The sequence below is a fragment of the Hypomesus transpacificus genome, chromosome 25, assembly GCF_021917145.1.
Source record: "Hypomesus transpacificus isolate Combined female chromosome 25, fHypTra1, whole genome shotgun sequence".
Taxonomy (NCBI): domain Eukaryota; kingdom Metazoa; phylum Chordata; class Actinopteri; order Osmeriformes; family Osmeridae; genus Hypomesus; species Hypomesus transpacificus.
Window position 1 is genome coordinate 5,940,127 of NC_061084.1, and position 15,071 is coordinate 5,955,197.

General features: G+C 46.4%; 1 protein-coding gene across 1 annotated transcript in view; it reads left to right on the forward strand.

The window, feature by feature from the left end:
* Positions 1–15,071, forward strand: part of dock11 (dedicator of cytokinesis 11) — a 51,098-nt gene that overhangs the window by 24,637 nt on the left and 11,390 nt on the right. Inside the window, 23 exon segments of the mRNA XM_047048854.1 lie at positions 169–292; positions 390–511; positions 608–691; positions 817–906; positions 1,173–1,294; positions 1,469–1,538; positions 1,763–1,888; positions 2,404–2,475; positions 3,291–3,437; positions 4,121–4,204; positions 4,568–4,679; positions 6,089–6,270; positions 7,381–7,494; positions 8,759–8,834; positions 9,171–9,247; positions 9,938–10,055; positions 10,179–10,245; positions 10,353–10,400; positions 10,707–10,840; positions 11,085–11,200; positions 11,425–11,562; positions 11,661–11,843; positions 12,258–12,371. Of these exon segments, the coding sequence (XP_046904810.1) occupies positions 169–292; positions 390–511; positions 608–691; positions 817–906; positions 1,173–1,294; positions 1,469–1,538; positions 1,763–1,888; positions 2,404–2,475; positions 3,291–3,437; positions 4,121–4,204; positions 4,568–4,679; positions 6,089–6,270; positions 7,381–7,494; positions 8,759–8,834; positions 9,171–9,247; positions 9,938–10,055; positions 10,179–10,245; positions 10,353–10,400; positions 10,707–10,840; positions 11,085–11,200; positions 11,425–11,562; positions 11,661–11,843; positions 12,258–12,371 (2,520 nt within the window).

The window sequence follows — 15,071 nt, forward strand, 5'->3', positions numbered from 1 at the left end:
ATTCTATCTTAAAATCAGACACATGAGTGGTCAAAGAGGCACAGTTGATTCCGGAGCCCTGGGTTGCCGACTCCTGGCCCGGTGTGACCCGCTTGGAGCCATCTGTGTTTTGAGATAAGATAAGATAAAAAATTCAATGTTGATAAAACTTTGTCATTTTCTATGCAGGTGAAGATTGAGATGCCGGTGCACGTGCACGAGAAACACCACATCCTCTTCACCTTCTACCACATCAGCTGTGAGGTCAGCAACAAAGCCGGCACCAAGAAGAGAGAGGGGGCAGAGTCCCTGGGTAAGAGCCTGTGTGTGTGTGTGTCTATTCCTCTACGCAAAAGGTTCCGTGCGTGTGTGTGTGTGACACACAGTGTGTGTGTGTGTGTGTACACCAGTGGGCTACTCCTGGGCTCCCCTTCTGAAGGAGGGCAGGATGCAGTCCATGGAGCTCCAGCTGCCCGTGTCTGCCACCCTGCCCGCTGGCTACCTGTATGACAGGAACCTGGACCCCAAGAAGGTGAGCCACCTGATGCCTACACACTGTTGTGACCGTATGGTTTCAGTCACGGATGCAGTGCTTTAACGTGAAACCTCCGCTGTCACGTCCTCCCAGTCTGCACCAGATATCAAGTGGGTGGACAACTCCAAGCCCCTTTTCCGAGTGAGGACCCACGTGGCATCGACCATCTATGCCCAGGTGCGGCCCTCAAACCCTAACCCTGTTCGGTACCTCCTCACGCTGTGAGTGACACCGATTTCCCCCAGCAGTGTGTGTATTCCTACCAACAGCCGTGTGTGTGCGTGCTGTGTTCCGTTCTGCAGGACCTGCATCTCAACAAGTTCTTCCAGCACTGCCAGCTGATGTGCTCCTCTGCGGAGGGCAGCCCCGCTGAGCTCATCAAGTACCTGAAAGTAAGGCTCTCGTCCACGCCGTCGCGCTTTTAAAGTTCCCGTTGATGGATTTTCATCCGTCGATTGTGTTTTTTTTTCACGTCGCATGGTTGTAGCGCGTCACGTCTCGGTGCTGACTGACTTCCAGCCGCAATGATTTTGTATCTCCGTGTTTCACTTCCTTTTCCGATGTTTGCCTTTTCTCTCAGTGGTTCTGTCTCGCTTTCTTCCTTGCTCACGTTCATTTGTTTGTTCTTTCTCTGTCTCTCTCTGTCTCTCTCTCCCAGTGTCTGCATGCCATGGAGACTCAAGTGATCATCAGATTCCTGCCCACCATTCTGATGCAGCTGTTTGAGGTCCTCACCACGGCAACCAACGAGGCCCATGAGATTGCTGTCAACTCCACCCGGTGACTCCCTCCTCCCTCGACAATCACTTGGACTGTCTGATTAAATGATATTCCCATGTCAAATAAGAATATATATTCTGATGTAGTGTCCAACTATCAAGCATGTCAGTTCCATTTCCGTGACTTCGGAGATTTCCCCCGCAAATGGTCTAAAACCCTTTTTCGTTTCTCCAGAGTGATCATACATATAGTCTCTCGGTGTCACGAGGAAGGGTTGGAACACTACCTGCGTTCCTTTCTCAAGGTGAGAGGTTAAGGCTAACACACTGTCAGGTGCCCTGTCCAGACCTGGGTCTCTCAACACACTCCTAGGACCATTCCCGGTCTGAGACTGAGAATACCTGTCAGGAGAAACGTCTCCTTGGGCTGAGGATTGACGTCGAGGAGCGTCACGTCCTGTTTGGATGTTGAAAGTCACGACTGCCGTCTGTGTGTCCTTGTGACTGTGCGTTTGTGTTTTGTCCTCAGTACGTTTTCGTGACCAACAGCTGCGCGTCCGGGAAATCGTCTTCCACCCACGAAGTCCTCGCCACCGCGGTCACTGCCATCCTCAAACAGACGGCAGACTTCAACACCAGCAACAAGCTGCTCAAGGTGTGTGTGTACATTTGCCTGTTTGTCTACGTTGTTATCAACTTTGATGGGAATGTCAACAGGGTTTCCCCTCCAGGATCTGTCATGCCTGTTGTGAACAGAAGGTGGTGCTTTAGCACCACGGTGACTAATATCTTCTAGGAATAAAATTTAACATTTACAGTTAGTCATTTAGCAGACGCTCTTATCCAGAGCGACTTACAGTAAGTACAGGGACATTCCCCCTGAGGCAAGTAGGGTGAAGTGCCTTGTACAAGGACACAAAGTCATTTTGGTATGTCCGAGAATCGAACCGCAACCTTCTGATTAATAGCCTGATTCCCTAACCGCTCAGCCATCTGACTCCCAATAAGGAAGAACTGTCATTGCTGTCGCACACCGCAAGCATGTTTCCGCCTAATTTCATCACAACTCGGACAATACATTATTGCACCACTTAATTTAACTAAGTCGTTTTTCCAGTTTGCCTGCTGTCTGAAGTTGTGTAAGTGCTGTTCCTTTGTCCTCTTTCTCAGTACTCCTGGTTCTTCTTTGAAACCTTGGCCAAGTCAATGGCGCTGTACCTGCAAGAGGGCAACAGGATGAAGGTTTGTGCTTGGAGCCCGTTTCATGAACTGTCATGAAGAGTGTGGAGTGGTGGAGGAGTGGTGGAGGGGTGGAGGAGGGGCGGAGGAATGGAGGGTAGTGGTGGAGGAGGGGTGGAGGAGGGGTGGAGGGTAGTAGTGGAGGAGGAATGGAGGGTAGTGGTGGAGGAATGGCGGAGGAGTGGAGGGTACTGGTGGAGGAGGGGTGGAGGAGGGGTGGAGGGTAGTGGTGGAGGAGGGGCGGAGGGGCGGAGGAGGGGCGGAGGAGTGTGACATACTGGGTAGTTTGACATCATGCATGAGACACTTTAAATAGTTTGACATGCAATTATTGTACCTCTCTGGCTGTGGTCCAGAGGTTGGGTTAGCAATAGATGGGTTCTCTCTGTTCACCTTATATTAGTAGTAACTTCCTCATTCTACCTGCACGTGTCTATTTTTGTTGGTACACACTTACAAACACAGACACGCACTCTAGTTTGCAAAACAAAAGGGTCATGTTACTGCAGTTGGCCAGTTTCCCAGACATGGGTTAAGCCGAGTCCTCGACTAAAAAACTGACATCTTCATTGAATTTTTCCTTGTACTTTAGAACTAGGCTTAACCCATGTCTGGGAAACTCAGCCATGCAGTATATCTTGATTCTCAAAAAAAGAAAATGAGTATGTAACAAATAAATGGCTCCATCTACTCAATACTTGACTTATTATGCTTTGTCATATGCTGTGCTCCAATTTATAGCCGTTTCCTGTTGCACGTCGTCATCGGCGCTGGCCTGTCTTCTGACGGCCGGTGTGTGTGTGTCTGTGTGTGTTCAGATGCCACGAGCCCAGAGGTTTCCGGAGAGCTTCCACCAGGCCCTGCAGTCCCTGCTGCTCTCCATCATGCCTCACATCACCATCCGCCACCCTGAGATCCCAGACGAGGCCCGCCAAGTCAACCTCAGCCTGGCAACCTTCATCAAGGTAGGTCCGCACGCCCAAACCAACCCCATATCCCTCCCTCCACACTAGAGCCAACCGATATTATTGGCGGACCGATATCATCGGACGATATTAGGCATTTTCCAAACTATCGTATTGGCATTTATAATGGACAATAAATGAATATATATATTAAGATTATTTTTTTAATTTTTTTTTTAAGGTTAACAATATAATATAATACAATGTTCTCAACAGTATGGAGTGGAAAAGAAAATCAACATCAACAAAATCAAAAACAATAACCCAACAAACCAAAAAAACTTAGCCTGTGTTATGTTAATACATTTTGCAGTCATCTGATTAATCATGACTGCCTTTATATGTCAACCATTTCCCAGAGCTTTTCATAAAAACAACTTATTTCATTTTCAACTTTTATGTGAGGTGTTCCATTTTACATTTACATTTAGTCATTTAACAGATGCTCTTATCCAGAGCGACTTACGGTAATAGGAGACCGAATACGCTTGTCAGACTTTTATCAGTTAGAGTTATTGTAAATGACGGTCCAATCTCCAACATTGCTGTTGATCATTTGACTGTTTACTTTTGATTTTAGGTGTGATGAAGTACCGAGTTAGATTCTTCCAACTGAATTCCCTGAATTTCTTTTGTGTGGTTTTAGTTTTGCTTTTTGAAGGTGGCTTATTGTTTCTCCTCAGAGGTGCCTGACCTTCATGAATCGAGGCTTCGCATTCAGCCTCGTCAACGACTACATGTGCGGCTTCTCTCTCAAAGACCCCAAGGTAGCGTACAGTACGGAAGTAAGAAAATAAGTTAACTAGCCATGTAAGGCGCTACGAAGCACTGTGGGAAGTCTGGGGCCTTTATGTATTGCAACAAAAACATTAAGGTCAGATGGAATGGGGGGGGGGGGAAAGGTTTTCCTTTCTCTGACTTCTGGAAGAGAAAGGTCAGAGAGCTGCGCACGAACTTGGCAGAAAAAGTCACGTTTCCTCTCTGATTCAGCTTTCACAAACAGTCCCGTTGTACACTCACGCAGTAATCCACTGTACGTCAGTATGTTTGACTCACAAATGAAAGCGGTCTGGCCAACGCATTTTAATATTCAACCAGAGGAACAACACCTGTAATTGTTTTGGCTACAGGTTCTGACGGAGATGAAATTTGACTTCATGATGGGTGTGTGTAACCACGAACACTACATCCCCCTGAATCTGCCCATGGCGTTCGGACGCACAAAGCTCCAGAGGGTGCAAGGTAAGGTGGCTCACGTTCCTTAAATCCCATCTAACCTGCAGTATGCTCACCCCCACACACACCCCAGTACTCACCAGCAATCATCCCTTCCCTCACCCACAACCCCCACCCCCCCCCCACCCCCCCATTAACTTGCTTGAATGGTTCGGTCCACCCATAAACTCAAAGCACCAAGTCTATTACAGAGCAGTTCATGTGGAGTCCAGAGATGGGGTTTGTTAAAGAATAAATAATATTGATTTTTCCCCCTACCAGTACTTTAAACCACAGTGTGTTCTGGAAATACTGCATGGTATATTCATTTATTTTTTAAATTGTCACCCTTCCCCTCCTTCCTTCTGTTTGTATTTTTTTTGCTTGTGGTCAGATTTAATTTCGTATGCGACGGAGCTTTTTGGCGCAGTAGGTAGGTGATGCCCACTACATCAGCCCCTACATCAACGCCATGCCGGCCGTGTGGATGCTGCAATGACATAACCCACTCCTCAGCTAACCTGCCATGCTAGCCCCCCTCTCCCCCAGGACTGTCATTCCCACTCCTTGATTGCTAATGCTAACACTTTCACTGACCCACCCCAACCTCTGCTTTAGCACAGCGGTGTCCTACTTCTGTAGTTCTTGGTTTTGGAACATGTACGTCAAATCAAACAACCTTTCTCCTTGATTGATTTGCTGAAAGACGAGCGGGACTGTCTCTCATTTTGTGACGGTGTGGCTGCTGCATTCCTCTCTTGGTTTGTCACCGTCCCTCTGAATTCCGTTGCTTTCTCTTTCTCTAGCTTTCTGTCATGGTGTCTCTCTCCAAGAAATGCTAAGAACCTTTTAGTCTAGTTGTGACTTCAGGACTATACAGTGTCTCAGAAAACAACCTGTGAGGTACCACCTCGCAGCTGACTAATCGAGATTCCAATCGGCCTTTTTTTACATGATCGCTCAGTGCAACCGCACTTGTTCTCACAGGTTATCTTTTGATGATAATCTTCCCGTAAAGGTTTGGTTGGAATGCTTAAGCAAAGAACAAAAATGTCTCCCAGTGGGTTGGAAATGACCACGTACCCGTGGTATTTAGTGGAATTGCAAAAACATTTCATTGTCAAGAATATTATCTCCCATCGAATGCCATGTGAATACTCTGGCTGAAACCATAATCACACACCTGTGAATTTTTTTGTCACGTTTGCCTTTTGCCTGCGTGTGCATTAATAATCATTGCAAAGTCATAAAAACTAGACACCCAAGTCTGTTCGATGTTTGTTTGACTTGCCACGCGATGTGAGTTTGTTGACATGCCAACTGCGGTTGCCCCCCCCCCCACGCATGTAAACTGCACCACACTACAGTAGCACACCGGATAGGGCGCCCTGCTTCCTTGACATGACAGTTGATCCCCCGCTATCGTCCAATCCCAGACCAGAGCCTGGAGTTCAGCCTGACAGAGGACTACTGTAAGAACCACTTCCTGGTGGGCCTGCTCCTGAGGGAGGTGGCCGAGGGCCTGCAGGCCGGGCCTGAGGTTAGACACCTGGCCGTGGCCGTGCTGAAGAACCTGCTCATCAAACACGCCATGGACGACCGCTACGCCCTGTACAAGGTGAGGGAGGGAGGGCGAGAGAGGAGGAGAGGTAGAGAGGGAGAATTTTTGAGAGGGAAAGTGTGTGGTGGACAAAGAACCAGAGCAGGCAGAGAACAAGAGATTAATGTGTAACACCAAAGGACGTGGATGTGTGGTTGGTCAACAGCAGTGGCGGATCTAAGGGGTGGAAAGGCGTGGCAGCTGCCACCCCAATAAAAAATACTGCCATCCCAAGTTTTTCTTTATCCAAAGTGACTTCCAAGAGAGAACTTTACAAAAGTGCATAGGTCACTGATCATATCAACGAGATAGCCCAAAACATTGCGGGTAGCCAAAACATGAAGCAAACATTGTGAAAAAATTGTCCCAAAGGGAAGAACCATAAGAGCATGTGTAGTGAAACAAGTTACAATCAAACAACATGAACCTCAATCTTCCCATGGAATAATATTATTTGTACATTATAGAACATTCAAATAAATAATATTAATGTTACTGTTTAATTTAAACTACAATATTCTAGCCTAATCATTTACCATAGGGAGTACTGAACCCCCCTACTCTGGGTTTGATTCGCCTCCAGGAGGCCACCCAACAATTTCCTTCTGCCACCCCATTGCCACCCCGAATGAAAATCTCTAGATCCGCCTCTGGTCAACAGGGTGTTCGTACACATCGAGGTTGTTTGGTTTTCGAATACCAACCATGTGTTTTTAATACAGCGTGCCTTCGCTGTTTTAGAAAGATTAGAGAGGTTGTTATGCAAACTAGTCTACCTTTCACATGCAAATAGTCTCCTTTTGCAAGTTCTACTAAGTGCTAACTTGCGATTAACATATTGCTGATGATGATATATATATTGTCCAAGATAATCACATGAAGAATGTCAGGAAACACCTGTTAGCTTCCTAGAAAGTTAATGCATGTACATAGGGTGCATAAAACATGTTGTAAACTCAACAAGCCAATGTTCATGCGTGACAAATTTGGAATTTTGTGTTTATCCCAAAATCGGCAAGACTTTAATCCCATCAATGCCGATATTTCCTATTTTCTTCACCTTTAATCTTCTTGTCCTCTAACGTCGTATACCATTCACACCATAATCCACATCATTGCCTGTCTCAGAACCAGCAGGCCCGGATTTGCCTGCTGTACCTCCCATTGCTGGAGCTGCTCTACCAGAACCTGAAGCAGCTGTCTGCCCAGCAGCCCACCTCCAGCTCAGGCCTGGCCTTCAACGTGAGTCCTCTCCTCCTCTGGAGGTCTCGGTTCACACATACAGTGTAGTTATATGACATACTTACCCTATGGAATATTTGAATAGTCTATCCATAGACATGTCATGTCTCTATATTGCTAGGCCCTTTATTGTAATGTGCTTCAGTCTCTCGTCACATCACGTACAGTAACTTTGTACTTTGGTAACTAACTAGCTAGTTGGCCCGGCTGGAACTCCCTAAAAAAACGTTCCACTAGGGAGTTCCAGCCGGGCCAACTAGCTTGATAGTTACCAAAGTACGAAGTTACTGTACGTGATGTGACGAGAGACTGAATTTGGAAGTACAAAAACCCACCAGGAGCACCGACAAGGTCGGCAACCCTGCGCCAGGCCTCATTCTTTTTATGAATGTATTTGTACAAATACAGAGACGTATCGTACATGACTGGATATGTAGCCACACAGGCGATTAGTTTTTCCTCCATCTTAAAAACTGAAAGCTTGAAATGTTTACCATGGTTGCTACCTTAAGAGAAACAAGAAAACACTCCGATTGGCCATCGCTAGCGAAAATCGCTCTTCATTTGCATAAAGTTGAGCAAATCTCAACTCGATCGGGTCACAAATGGAAAACATGTTGTCGCTCACATCGCGTCGCTGATGCAAGCGACAACATGTTTTCCATTCATTTTCTATGGAGCCAGGCGAATCGCTTGCGTGGTGCATTGTGGGTAGCGACGCGACGCGACAGAGTTGAGATTTTCTCAACTTTATGCAAATGAGGAGCGATTTTCGCTAGCGATGGCCAATCGGAGTGTTTTCTTGTTTCTCGTAAAGTAGCAACCATGGTAAACATTTCTAGCTTTCTAGGTTTCAAGATGGAGGAGAAACGAATCGTTTGTGTGGCTGCTTACCCAGTCCTATACGATACATTGCTGTATTCGTACAGAGATGTTAATAAAAAAAAAAACTATGCATGGCGCAAGGTTGCCGAAGTTGTTGGTGCTTGTACTTTCAAATTCCGTCTAGTCACAGTACGTAACTTTGTTCTGTGTTAACTAGCTAGCTAGCTAGCCCAGCTGGAACTCCCTATCGTATCGACAGATTAGCATAGACTTTGAGTAATATAATAAAACGTTTTTTAAACATGTCAACGAGTATGTCTATTAAACTGTTTTGTATTTTGTATACAAGCTGTATTTTGATCGATGTTACATCACAGGGTGTGGTGAATAACTGGAGGAAGCTTGTGTTGTTCTCTCCCTGTTCCCTGACGCCACGTAGGGATCCAGAGACGACTCGATGTCGACGGGCTCCATGGACAGCCGCAGGACCAGCACGGCCATCGAGAAGGACTCCGGTCAGTTTCCTCCGGATGTTTCCTCCTGCTCTGTGTCCTGGATCAGAAACTCAAAGGCCATGGCCGTTAAAACACAGAGCCATCTAAAATCAAATACCTAATGCCTCAGACATTTCAGGCGTGTTCCATTCAAAAGTCACCATAAACAGAACGTTTCAAGGCACAAATGAGCCATGTCCACAGATACATTATCATCTTCAGAAGTCGTTTGTAGTTCTTTGTAGTTATCTACAGAGCATTCTCAGAAGAATGCTTCATTTTCCCAACTAGAGAAATGACTCATCACCATGTTTGGTCCAAAGAGATGCACACTGAGCTGGGATGTTGTTGTTGCAGGTCAGAACGGCCACGTGAGGAGAGAAGATTCCAGAGGATCCTTGTTTATGGACCCTAGCACCCCAGACAGTCATGAGGTAAGAGGAAGACAGCCTTTTGCAAACAGTCTGACACGCACGTTTGCCTTAGACTCATTTTGTGGGCGCTTTTGTCCAAAGCTACATGCTGATAGTAATAACATGTAGTAGGTGCAGCAGAAGTATTTGAAGGCTGTTTTAGTCTGTCAGCATAATTGTCTTTCATAATTTGACATTTGGGAGCCAGGTTGGAATAGAATAAGAAAGTGGAGAATTTTAGGACTTGTTTGTCTTGAATCTTAGTCCCTCTGAACTTAATCTGTTGAGAATGAAGTGTTATTTAAGCATATAACGCTATTGACTCAGACCAACCTAACACTTAATGACCCCTCAAAGCACAGCCAAACACCAGATGCAGCAGTATTTTTCTTTGATATTTTTTTACATTTATGCTTTATTTTGATTGTGCTAGTATGTAGAGAGAGTGGAAAGGCATGGGAGAGAGAGAGGCGATGACATGCATTAAACGGCTTGGGTTAAAATTGAACCCTGGCAGCTGCGGTAAAGCCTATACCAGGTTAGCCACCCAGTACGCACAGTTAAAGGTGCCAAACATAACACTGGAAGAAAAGAGGATTCATGGGGAGCTTGGCCACTTATGTATATTTGATGGAACAGTTTAATTCACTATCTCCCTCTGCAGACTAATACAAGTGGTGGGTATGTATGTGTGTGTGTGTGTGCTTTCAGCTGCACAGACGTGGCTCCACCATGAGCAGCACTCTACCTCCCATTGGTCGACTAGGCCAGTACGAGATCAAAGGACTGCTGTTCTGCTTCCTACACATCATCCGGACCGTGACTGAAGGTCCACAACAGACACACACACACGCATGTCTTACCTCAGTGAAGCCCTGAAGGACTAGCTGGGACAACCACTGCTTTATAAACACACACACCTGTCTAATTTCTGCTGGCCTTCTTCCTGTAGAGACTCTGCTGGCATACTGGAACAAAGCCAACCCACAAGATGTCATGAACTTCCTCAGTCTGTTGGAGTGAGTAGTTATCTAAGGGCTTTCCCCAAGGGGACTTTCATCTGTTACCTCTGCTGACCACACACACACACACACACACGTCTCACCCCAAGTCTGGGTTCTTGCAGGACATGCGTGGTGCAGTTCCGCTACGTTGGGAAGAGGAACATTGGCAGGTACGGATGGCACTGGATGTTGCAAAGTAAACACACCTGGGTGTGGGTGAGCACACCCACCAAAGTACACTTTTGCCACTCCATGAAACTATAAGCACCTGTCAGGATTCTCGTTGCTATGTTTTTCATCCTGTCCTGCTGTTATCGCTCTCATCGGCATCCGTTTCATTGGAATGTGTACTTGGGGCTCCGGTTTGTTTGCAATCCTTTTCCATTGAATGCCACTTTACTCGGTTTGTGTGTTTTGCGCATGCCTGCTTTTATGAGCATCAGCCTCTGAGTGCTTTATTGTTGTTGGGTTTCCAGGAGCCAAGATGCCTGGGTGTTCTCTCCAGACAGGAAGTCTCAGACCATGCCTGTGATGCGCTGCCGGAACAGCTTCATGCAGACCAAGATGCAGCAGTTCAGCACCATGGACACCTCTCTCACGCTCAACATCGGTACTCACCACCATCACCTCCAGGAACATGGAGGAGAACTTTAAATAAGATTCTTGATAGCTTTTTGTATGTACACCGAGCATTTATCTGGATGTACGCATGCGGATGTGTTGTGCCTGTGTGTGTGTGTGTTTGGATGGGTGTGTGTGTGTGTTTGGATGTGCGTGTGTGTGTGTGTGTGTGATTGAATGTAATGTGTGTGTGATTGGCTGTGATGTGTGTTTGGATGTGTGTGTGTGTCCAGGGATGGGGCCGTCCGAGGCGGAGGTCCACCACCAAGCTGTGCTCGAGGGCAACATCTCCACCGAGGCTTGTCTCAGTGTGTTGGACTTCCTCTCCCTCTTCACTCAGAACTTCAAGGTCAGTCCACACACACACACAGACACTTCCAGCAACTTCCTCCCTAACCTCTGAATTAACATTCAGCCTTTCTATACTGAGGCATGTTTAAAAAACGGATTATCAGACATCAATCATCGTCAATCCAAAAACGTGTTTGTCGGATATTTACGAGCTGAGGTTGGTGGCTCATGTGTGATCTGCTTATCTGTTATTTCTTTCACCCACTGTGCATTCACACTCAGACCCAACTGCTGGACAGCGACGGTCAGAACCCCCTGATGAAGAAACTCTTTGATATCTACCTAACCTTCCTCAAGGTCGGCCAATCAGAGGCCGCCCTCCGTCACGTGTTTGCCTCCCTCAGGGCATTTATAAACAAAGTAAGAAACATAATCAGGGACAGGAGCAGACACGGTTCGGTTATTTGGATAGTAAAGATTTGATACCGGTTTTCAATGCGCTTTTTTTTCTCCCCTAGTTCCCGCCGGTGTTGTTTAAGGGCCGTGTGACGCTGTGCGCGGCGCTGTGCTACGAGGTGCTGAAGTGCTGCGTGTCCAAGATGGCGTCCCTCAGGGCGGAGGCCTCGGCCCTGCTGTATTTGCTCATGAGGAACAACTACGACTACACCAAGAGGAAGACCTTCCTACGCACACACCTGCAGGTCCGGACAGAGAGAGAGTGTGTGTGCTTGTGTCTTCATCTGAACATTTCCAGTTGTGCAAATAGTCAGATATGGTGAGCCATATAGATCATCTATTTACACAGGCAGCACTGAATGGTTGAGCCTTTAATTCCAGGCCCCAAGTGCTCTTCTGTTCTAGTCTGAGGCCCAGGCAGACTTGACAGTCCACACCACACTCGCTTTGATCATTTCACCAGAGGGTCTGGAACAACTTTTAAACACAGATAACCCACCGGCTTCCCAGAAGCCAATCCAGCTTTTCCATTCATTCTCTCGTTGCTTTATTGACACAAATCCGTGAGTTCGGGCCCATGATGTATGCGATGGAACAGACGCAGGCTTGGCTCGGTGTTAACGCCAGGACCCCCTTGCGCTTTTCTATTTCCTGCATAGATCATCATCGCCGTGAGCCAGCTCATCTCAGACGTGGCCTTGACTGGCAGCTCTCGCTTTCAGGAGTCGCTCTCCATCATCAACAACTTTGCCAACAGCGACAAGGCCATGAAGGTAAGAGAGAGCATGCTGTCCTCAACGTTTCTACTCTGACATTGTAAGCTGCCACTTTTCCATTTGCATGTATTCATTACGCTGATGCTTTTACGCAAAGGGATGTATTATTATACAGGTAGGAATGTATGTAGTTAACATGGAGATGTACTTGCATACATGCGGGTTAGTTCTAACAGTAATACTGAGGTTAATGCCAAGAAACAGCACTCACACACGTGAGTGTGGTTCAAAGTAGGAGATCCTACATTAGTGCAGTACAAGGTACAGAAGTGCAGTAAAAGGTAAATTAGTGCAGTACAAGGTACAGTAGTGCAGTACAAGGTACAGTAGTGCAGTAGAAGGTACAGAAGTGCAGTAGACGGTACAGTAGTGCAGTAGAAGGTACATTAGTGCAGTGCAAGGTACAGAAGTGCAGTAAAAGGTACAGAAGTGCAGTAGAAGGTACATTAGTGCAGTGCAAGGTACAGAAGTGCAGTAAAAGGTACAGATGTGCAGTAGAAGGTACATTAGTGCAGTAGAAGGTACAGTAGTGCAGTAGAAAGTACATTAGTGCAGTACAAGGTACAGAAGTGCAGTAAAAGGTACATTAGTGCAGTACAAGGTACAGTAGTGCAGTACAAGGTACAGTAGTGCAGTAGAAGGTACAGAAGTGCAGTAGACGGTACAGTAGTGCAGTAGAAGGTACATTAGTGCAGTGCAAGGTACAGAAGTGCAGTAAAAGGTACAGAAGTGCAGTAGAAGGTACATTAGTGCAGTGCAAGGTACAGAAGTGCAGTAAAAGGTACAGATGTGCAGTAGAAGGTACATTAGTGCAGTAGAAGGTACAGTAGTGCAGTAGAAAGTACATTAGTGCAGTAGAAGGTACAGAGATAGTGATGAAGATTGTGGGAGTCAAAGAGATAAGCTGAATGACTTGACCCAGAGGTCAACAGAAGGTTATTGATCCTGACATGAGTCACTGCATCAAATTTGAATGGGAAATTTTAATTTCAAAATATCAATTTGGCTGGCATTGTATTTTGTTCCAATGAACATAAAAATGACTTTTGCAACGTTTTGAGGAATTCCATTGAGATTTAAGGGTGCCACCTAACACATGAACTTTGGCGAATTTTCAACAAATTTGACATTTTTTGTGTAATTGCCAAAGGTTTGACCTGGAAATGTTGAATACAGTGAACTTTTATACAGTAACATGTTCTATAGGGTTAACAAAGTAAAAGTTGTTTGTTTGCCCTTTGGGAAACTTGGGCATTTCTCAGAATTCAACTTTCAAGATTCTCCATTCATTTGTCATATAGACAAAATGAATGGAGGTCAATGTGACATGTTCACGTGGCCTTACCCTCAATTTTGTGCAGCAGTGATGGATGTTGGACACACCTATAAAGTTTAATTGACTTTATTGTTAAACATAAGGGGCAATACTGACACACCTAACAGAACAAACCCTCTCTAGTGGCTAACTCACTGGCAAATAAAAGGGCCTAATGGTAAGAGCTGACACTAACTAAACTTCAAACTTAATTGCTCAGTCTGTGCCAGAGTCTGCTCCACTGAGCAACATCACCAGGGAGAAAGAAAGAGGAAATGGAACCCTGAACCTAGCCAGTGCATCTGCACCCAGATATGTCTCCCCACCCACCACCCAAGAGTAATCGTCCTTTTCAGGGATCAGCTTGTGTTTGCAGCGGCGAAGGTTTGGCTGTTGGTTGCGGTCATGTTCAACTGCCTGCACATTCTGCAGGTGCTACTCCTTCCTTGCCACTGCGACAAAGTCAGATGTGAGCTTGACGTCACGCTCTGCCTAATCATTGACCACGTCCATTGCATGGACATCGATCACACTTTTTTTAGATTTAGTAATTTAGCAGACACTCTTATCCAGAGCGACTTACAGTAAGTACAGGGACATTCCCCCCGAGGCAAGGAGGGTGAAGTGTCTTGCCCAAGGACACAACATCATTTCGGCGCAGCCGGGAATCGAACTGGCAACATTCAGATTACTAGCCCGAGTCCCTAACCGCTCAGCCACCTGACTCCTTTTGGAACAAAGCATTGGCCGCCCATTCCTTCACATCGAGAGACATAAATTCTGTATCAATGTGCGGCTGGTGCATCCCAGCATCTACAGCTTTCTCGCAGGTCAACTCCCACTTTGCATAGATGTGTGTAATGAAAATGGCAAATGCCCGAATCTTCGGCCCCTGCTGCCGTGTGGTGATTGTGCCTTGGGGAAGCAATGCGATGTGCCGCTCCATCCAAGCCAGCTTAAGAGTATAGAGCACCTTGGCCATCCATCGTGCCTTGTGGAGCGCTCCCGGTCGTTGAAAGGTCACTGCAGTCTTCACCATCTGCATCCAGAAACACAAGACACAGCCGCACAAACTCATGGTAGTCACCTCGTTTGTGGTCAGTGACTTATTTTGCGCACCTGACAAGTTCAGCACGTAAATTGCCCAGGAGTGGTTGCTCGGTGTTGCCAGAAATGTAGCAGGACCATTGGCTACTGGATTCTTGTGGGAACAGGTTCCATTTCTCTCTCAGACGTGTGCACAAGGTAACCTCTGGCGAGCGTGATGACTCCACCTTCAGGTCTGTGAAAACCTGGTTCAGGAGGACCTCACTAATGTGGTGCCAGCACCCAGACCAGAGCAGTGGTCGGCCTAGTGAGAGCTGTATGGCAATGCAGGCTGC